The 7,834-nt window shown below is 47.7% G+C and overlaps 1 protein-coding gene across 1 annotated transcript in view; it reads right to left on the minus strand.

Moving 5' to 3' along the window:
• Positions 1-7,118, minus strand: part of JARID2 (jumonji and AT-rich interaction domain containing 2) — a 329,755-nt gene extending 322,637 nt beyond the window's left edge. Inside the window, exon 1 of the mRNA XM_074207417.1 lies at positions 6,265-7,118. Coding sequence (XP_074063518.1) covers positions 6,265-6,309 — 45 coding nt within the window. The 5' untranslated portion in view covers positions 6,310-7,118. The remainder of the gene's footprint in view (positions 1-6,264) is intronic.
• Between the last annotated feature and the right edge of the window lie 716 nt (positions 7,119-7,834).

Raw genomic sequence — 7,834 nt, forward strand, 5'->3', positions numbered from 1 at the left:
TACCAGAAGGTGGCAGCCTCTCTACCCACCAATCATCTCTGATATAGGAGGAATAGCTTGGAAACCAAGAGGAGCCAGGAGTTTCTTCTTCTATCTTTGCATTTAAGTGGGAGAAAAACAAAGAAAATTGTTGTTGAAGATCCAAAAATCAGAACCAAGATTCAAAACAGCAGAGGACAGAATCAAGGGAGTCTCCTACAACAAAACCTAAGCTATGTCTCCAGCAAGAGAGACTAGATCCCTGTTGGGAGTCATACTGAATAAAATCACAGATTGTGTCCCAAATGTCACAATCACAGTGTGACCCTGACAGGCAAGTCATTTCATTTCTCTGAGACTCGGTTTCCTCATCTGTAAACTAGAAATAATATATTCCTAATGTCACCTACTTCACAGGCTTACTATAAGGAAATCATGACTAAGTAATAATTCAAATGTCATATATCACTTTATAAACATTAAAGCACTTTCCTTCTAACACTCCTGTGAAGGAGCTCTATAAGGAATAACTCCATTTATTATTAATAAACCTCGTACCCTTTGGAGGAATGATTCCCTAACTCCTAGATGACAAGATATCCAAGATCACAAGATTTAGAATTGGAAGGGGAGAATTTAGTGATTAATCTACTTTAATCCCCTCATTTTACAGATGAAAAAACTTGAGTTCCATAAAGATTTCATGCTTTGGTTACAGAGTGCCAGCCCAGGAGGAGCAGAGTTCAAATCTGCACTCAGGTTAAGAATCCCTGTTATTGCCTTCTCCTGACACAAACCAAGGACTCACAACCATAATTTTCACTTTAGAAAACTGCCTTGGTCAATAAACGAGGTTCACTTGTCCTTGGGTCAATTATGGCTACCAGATGTCAGGTCTTCTTAGCTCCATCACTGCCTATATAGACCTTAATAGGCAGTTTTCATAAAACAATTAAATCACCAGATAGATGGCATTTCTGAATTTGAGCTGGTCCACAGTACCGGACAAGCAATCATCAATATGCCTTCTCCAGTCTGGCAGGGTCTGCCTAGATTTAGACCATACCATCACTATCAGAGAACCCAGGCTAGTCTCCTTGTCCCAATGAGGTCATTCAACTAAACCTTTCGTGGCATGCCCATACAAAATAGATTGCCTCTTGTCTGAAGGGTTTTTTCTAGTTTTTAAAAGGACTGAATGGAAGTAATCTTACAGACTCTTAAAACTGCAGAATCTACTGGGTGGCAAAAGATGTCAGAATTCCACCAGGAGGTTATAATCTAAAGAGAGGCAAGGCAAAATATACAAACAGTCAAAAAACACAGAAACAAGGGCAACCCTAATTATACTTTACAGTGATATATATCAGCGCTGGGTACCTAGCCCAGAGGCTAGCCAGGGTCACATGAGAAGCCAGCAATTTGCTTGATTTGAGGAGCAGTAAAATGGGGGTGGGGAGGGCATATAGAAAATAGAAGAGTTGTTTGGGGGAAATGCAGTAAGAAATTCATAGTTTATTTCTGCACATTTTAGAGGAGACTATTAACCACAAAAGCCTGGCTCTTCGCTATTTAAACACACATTATGCTTCCTAACTATGATAAAGTGGACCCCCAATCAATCAATAAGCATTTAAGCAACTACTAAGATCAAGACAATTACTTTCAAAAGCTGTGAATTTCAGAAGGAAATTACCAATATTTCTGCTCTACAAAAAACAGCCCACCCCGGTATCCAAGGCACACCACAAAAACTTTTTATCTTTGAGACAATCAACCTCAATGACTACCTGAATGACCATTATTATACAATTAAGTGTCCTTCCTCTCCTCGATTCCCCCCACCTCCCCAATTCCACTGCAAGCTACTTTACTTTGTATAAACCAAGTTTAGCAGACTGGCAGGTGCTGTTTAAATAAAGTTTGACTTCTACAGAGCACCAGCATCAGTACCTGGATTAGAACTATGTAGCTAAGACATTCTAAGGCTTCATGTGATTTTAAGCAGATCTTCTAAATACTTTTTATTTCAAGAAGAAAAAAAATTATGCTCATTTTATAGTGAACTACAAATAATATGTAAAACAAAATGTAAATTCATGTCCTGTTATTGAATCCCCTAATACTTTATTGAGGTAAGTCAAACTGTCCAGCTCATACAAGTCAAGGGCAAACCACAACCTGGATATGGATTTTTCTTTTTTTAACTGTCTTAACAAACAGGGAAAATAAAACATGTCTTATTTTATATGTAGAAATATACTTAAATCTGCTATTCCAAAAGATCTTTCTGGTGGTGGAAAACTGAAATAACTTTCAGCACCGGATGTCCACTAGGGTTAATACTGATGCTTTTTTTTCTAAAATACTAGAAAGAGAGAATTAGCCAACCAGGCCTTAGCAAAGCAGTGGTTGCTACTTTAACATACTTTGAGGGGGGGGGCGGGGAGCCACTTCAGACAGTCTCACAAAGTAACAACTCTTTTTGGCTTCATAAGCAAGGGAAAGATGATTGAAACTTAGAAGTCAATTATTAGTCTAGTATAAAGGCAGGTCTAGCTAGTAACCTTGATCAGGCTGTAGTTGGTCTGAGTTTTAATATTACATCCTTGAGGCTTTTTCCAATTGCTTTTATGGGTTGCAAAACTTCTTTTTCCTTTAATTTCAGTCATCTAGGCTTTTCACATCAAAGTATTTACAGCACTGACCTGGCAGAAAGGACATATATAACCAGGGAAAAGACCCAGCCTTAAGAACTGTACAGGCATGAGTTTTCTTTGCCTCAATGTCCCCCATTTGGTAAATGGATATAAGGAGTAAAGATAATCTGACAAGGCACAAAATGGAAAAAATAGTTGACTTTAATGTCAGAATGCTTCTTCATATAATCTTGTGTGACACTGATTACTGAGACCCTGAGCAAGTCACTTTAACTCTCAGAACCAGCTTCCTCACCTGTAAAATGGAAATGATGATAGTATTTCATGGGATGTTGTTGTGAGGATCAAATGATATAATGTTACGTAAAGCTTTTGCTGTATAAAAGTGAGCTATTATTATTTCTATACAAGAAGATCAAAGGACTAGCTCTCAAGTAGATAGAATGAGAAGAGAAAGCAACAAAATCTAACTGCTCAAATCAAGAATTAGCTCATTTCGAACTTAATTAGGCTCATGTTCCTGTAAGAAGGAAAAATTATCCTAGTGTGACAGAGGCATTAATCTAAAAATGCATCCTGGTTATGAAGCATACTGAGTACGAGACCATGACTAAGGCAAGAGGTACCCAGGGTAGATGGTGCCCACCTAACCCCTCTTGGGCTAGGAACTGTCCATCCACCAACATCAAACTCTACCAAACAAGCTGAAGAGTAGAAATTACAAAATATTCAATTCTTTCTTTATTTTTCCCAATCGTCCAAGTAGATGGGGGCATTTGGAAGGCAAATCTTGTAAGATACTGCATCAGGAGTTGTGCCCAACAATTAAAACTGTGCGGCTTAGGATGGCAATGCATTTGATGAGCTTGTCAGGGTTGTCTCTGAATACAAACTATTCGTTTCATTCCCCCAAAGGTGTCTCTCCAAGACTGTCCTTCCCCAAACTCCGGGCATTCTAGCCAAGCTGTGGAACCAAAGCGGCAGACGGCAAGTTGTGGTACCCAGGCCCACTAACGTGGAAAACCTTTCAGTGTCGTTCCAAAAGGAGGGAGGGGGTCCCATCGAGGCACACTCAATCATTTAAACGTGCCGAGAGGGCATCCACCGGTTGGAAGTCCGAAAAAAGGCCCCCTGCCCACCACCCCAAACAGGACAAAAATTTCATTGGGTGGAAGTTTCCATTCTTTAAAAAAAAAAAAAAACAACCAAAACAAACCGGCAATGGAACAGAACTACCATAATAAGTAGGATCCATCAGGGGGCCTGGGATGGAAAGTAATCCGGTTCTGCAGGAAGGAGGAGTCTCCTCTCCCCCTCCCCTCCCGGGCTGGGCAGAGCCCGGTCCAGGGCCGCCTCGGGGCCGCCGGCTCGAGGTGCTCTCACCTGGCGGGCCACGCCGCGCGGGGCCGCCCGCGCCTCCATCCCCCCGCCCCCAGGCCGGCCCCCGCCGCTCCTGGAACCTCCCGCCTGACTTTTTCACGTCACAGGGAAGGAGGGAGGGACAGATTCCACCCGGGCCCTTCCCTTTGTGACGTCACAATGACAACAGAACGCGGCCCAGGCCCGGAGTGTGCACGGCGGGGGGGAGGGGAGCGGGGGAGGGGGCGGGGGAGGGGGCATCCGCACTGACGTTTCGCCGGCTTTAACCTGTTGCTCGCTAGCGCGTCGGCAGGAGGCTGGGGGCCGAGCCGCCGGCCCGGGCCGGGGCAGGGGCGGCCGCCGCGGGGCCCCGGCCGCCATGCTCCAACCTGCGTGCGTGTCCGCTACTCGCTGCAGTTGTGCGTGAGCGCGGCCCCCTCCCCCCATCCGCAGCCGCCCCCTCCCCCACCCTCCCCACGAGAAACCGCGCACGCGGCCGCGCGCTCGCACGCCTTCGCTCGTCCAGGCTCCCCGCTCCCTGCCCCCGCCGCCGCCCCCGGGCCTTCCACCCGGGAGCGAGTCGGAGCCTCCCCACGAGCCGGAAACCTGCCCCCTCTAGGCCGTCCGGGAACCCGGAGCCCTCCCTCCGGAGCCTCGGAGCGGGGGAAGCCCAGGAGACGCGGGCCGGCGCAGGGGGGCCCCCGGGGCCCGGGCCCGGGCTCGCTAGGACGGCGCCCGCCCCGCGCCGGACTTGCGTGGCTACATTGTTCACGCGACGCCCGGGGCAACTCGGCGGAGCCGGGCCGGCCGCCCCCGCCCCCGCCGCCGCCCCTCCAAGTTCTCCCCAATTCCATCTGCTCAGTGAATGCGGCCGCCAGCCTAGGACCTAAGAGACCCTTCCCGGACGCCGCGGAGTCTCCGAGCAATGTTAGGCTGCGAGACTTTTCAACTAGTCTTCTCCATTCTACCCAGTCCTCTGCAATGCGGATGTATTTTTAATTCGTAAATTCTTTAGAGAACAGCTTTGAAGTTGCACTTGATTATTCACCCTCCTTCTCCCTGCACAGTTAAGAGTTTAAGATGTCTAACTCCAGAGAGAAGTCTTTTTGGCTTTTCCACGAAATGAAGTCCCTTTTAAAAAAAAAAAAAGGTAGTGTCCCGAAGGTCACCTCATACATACATACACAGAGAGAGAAGGAAAAAAAGAGGAAAAAAAAGAACATGGAAAACATGTACTTGGCGTCTCGGTCTAAAACTTTCTTATAACGCTGCATCACTTAGAATGCTGATGTGGTCTTTTAAAAATGGGTTCTCTCATTTTAAGCATGCAGATAAATCACCAATCGCTCGAGTGCCTATTTGGCTAATCCCTAGGTCTCCCTGCTTCCCTCCCTCTCTCAGCCCCCCCTTTTAAAAAAAAAAGCCACCACACACAAAAACAAAAACACTCTTCATGCCAATCAAAATGGAGCTGTATCAACACAATATTTAACTATTCCCAAACATTTAAATCTTTGAAGATTATCCAATGACGGAAGCCCGGTTAAAACAGTGAAATTATTTATAGTTACATACATCCACAGGCACACACTTCCAAGCATTAAGTCTGGCATCTTTTCCCCTAAAACTGGAAATCATGAATTTTTAAACAAAACTAATCCATTGCCCCATTATTAAAGTCAATCCCAACAAATGCATTCACCGTAACATGATTCCCAACTGGTTTCTATTGCGAACCAGATAAGCAAAACGACCACATACATTACATCTGATGTGGCAGTGCAAGGAACAAGATCGCCATCATCGGACACTCGATTTCAACTTAAAGGGCTTCCAACACAGTCCAGTTTAAAAAAAATAAGAGTAATCATAAAAAGGTTCATTTGTATGCAAAGTGCAATAGACAAATCCGCTTGAGAATGCAGTTTAGTAACATTACTGCAACCCCCTCAAGCTCCACTGAAATGCTTTGCCTTTCATCTAAAACTAGATTATGATTGTGTCATTTGAGGTCAATTTATTCACTTGGGCTATCTCTCCACCAATGTGTTTTTGTAACCAGACTGGACAGACCAGACTTTGCTTGAAAAATCCCTCTCCCTCTCTCTCAAAAAAAAAAAGAAAGAAAGAAAGAAAGAAAGAAAGAAACAGCCTTATCGGACCCAGTTATTTAAAACCTTTCAGCTGCAGAATTATCTATAAACTTGACATTCACAGCCATTGCTTAAAACTGCAAGTCAAAGGATGTGTTGTTCAGAACACTTACGTATTTCTTCTGAATGATATTCCTCTTGGGTCTTTCCTTGCTCATTCTGAGATCCAAATGCTGATTGCAAAAGGGGACAATTGCTTCATGAATTTAAGCCGTCAGAAATTTGCAAAAAAAAATATCCTGGTGGTTTTTATTGTTGTTGGTGATGGTTGTAATCCGACTTTTCTTCCTGTTCCCCCAAAGCCAGATTCGCCTCTAAATAAATCCGAAATTGGGAAGAAAAAAAAAAGCCAAAGACGAAGCAGACAAAAAAAAATTCACTTTAGTAAAACACTCATAATGGAAAATTTCCCCCGAAACACACATACACAAAAAAAAAACCGACGCCCTTCACTCCCCCTTTTTTCCTCCAAAAACTACATCAGCAAAACGTGAAGGTCCTTAGTGTCTGATCTGTAGTTACATCTTGGAAAAGGAAAGAGAAAGATAAATAAAAATGTGGGAAGTCACGTTTATGCTGCAGCAGCAGTGAGACCAGAAGAGTCAACTCCAGCAGCGGCGGCGGCGGCGGCAGAGGCAGCAGCAGCCCCACGGCAAGGGCTGCACCGCGTCTCTTTTTTCCAAGCACCCTAACCAATGAGAGTCGGTCTCCAGCCCAACTTTAAATGGACTCTGCTTTTATACAAGTTAGGGATCCTCAGGCAATTGCCCATCGGCACCCCAGCCGAAAACTTCTTCTGCAAGATTACGGAAGGCGCGCCGGCCGCAGCCCCCCAAGCCCCCCCAAGGGGCACAGAAGAGACCCTCGACACCGTATCCGAGAGGTCGCAGGAAACGCCACAGGTCGCTGCTGGACAGCCCGCAGGGCGCTTCTCCGGCCCCGGATCCAGGTGTGGAATTGAAAGATACTCCCTCGCTCACTGCATGGCACGCTCTATCGCTCCACCTCCCCCCTCCACTCCCCTTGCCTCCCCTCCCCTTCTCCAGCTTGTCTCTAGGGCTGCGAGCCTCGCGCTAGAGCCGCTGCCGCGGCTCTCGCATCTACCTGCAGCCGGGCAGCCCACGGCGCGTGCACCGAGCCCCCCGCCCCAGGGGAGAGCCGCTTGTTGCCGGGGCACATTAGAATCGTCCCCTTGATCTCCTGGAAGTTGTAGTCCCCCGACTACAAAATGGCTATGGCCGTGGGGGCGGGGAACTACAACTCCCAGGCTGCTTTGCGCGTCGCCCCCACTCCCCCCTCTCTCTATTTCTCTCTCACTCCCCCTCTCTCTCGCCCTCCCCTCCCCCTTCTCTCCTCCTTCCCCCCCCTCCCCTCCCCGCCCCTTGCCAACAAACGCTTGGACGTGTCCCGCGTGCGACAGCGCCCGAGGTTGGCTCCGGATTGGCCCGAAGAGCGTGTGGTCCGCGAGCGAGGAACTCCCCGCTCTCCACTCGGGCCCCCTCCCCTCCCCTGCGCTCTCACGCGATGGCTCCCCTCCCGCCGCCCCACCCCCACCCCACCCCGGGGCGCGCGCCGCCGCCTGTGGAGCTCGAGGAATCGCGCGGCTCGGCCCGGCGCACCTGGCCCGCGGCCGGAGGGGGGAGCCGCAGAGGGTGGGGGGCGCGGGGAGCCCCCGGCTGCGCA

Source organism: Macrotis lagotis, chromosome X (genome assembly GCF_037893015.1).
Source record: "Macrotis lagotis isolate mMagLag1 chromosome X, bilby.v1.9.chrom.fasta, whole genome shotgun sequence".
Taxonomy (NCBI): Eukaryota; Metazoa; Chordata; class Mammalia; order Peramelemorphia; family Peramelidae; genus Macrotis; species Macrotis lagotis.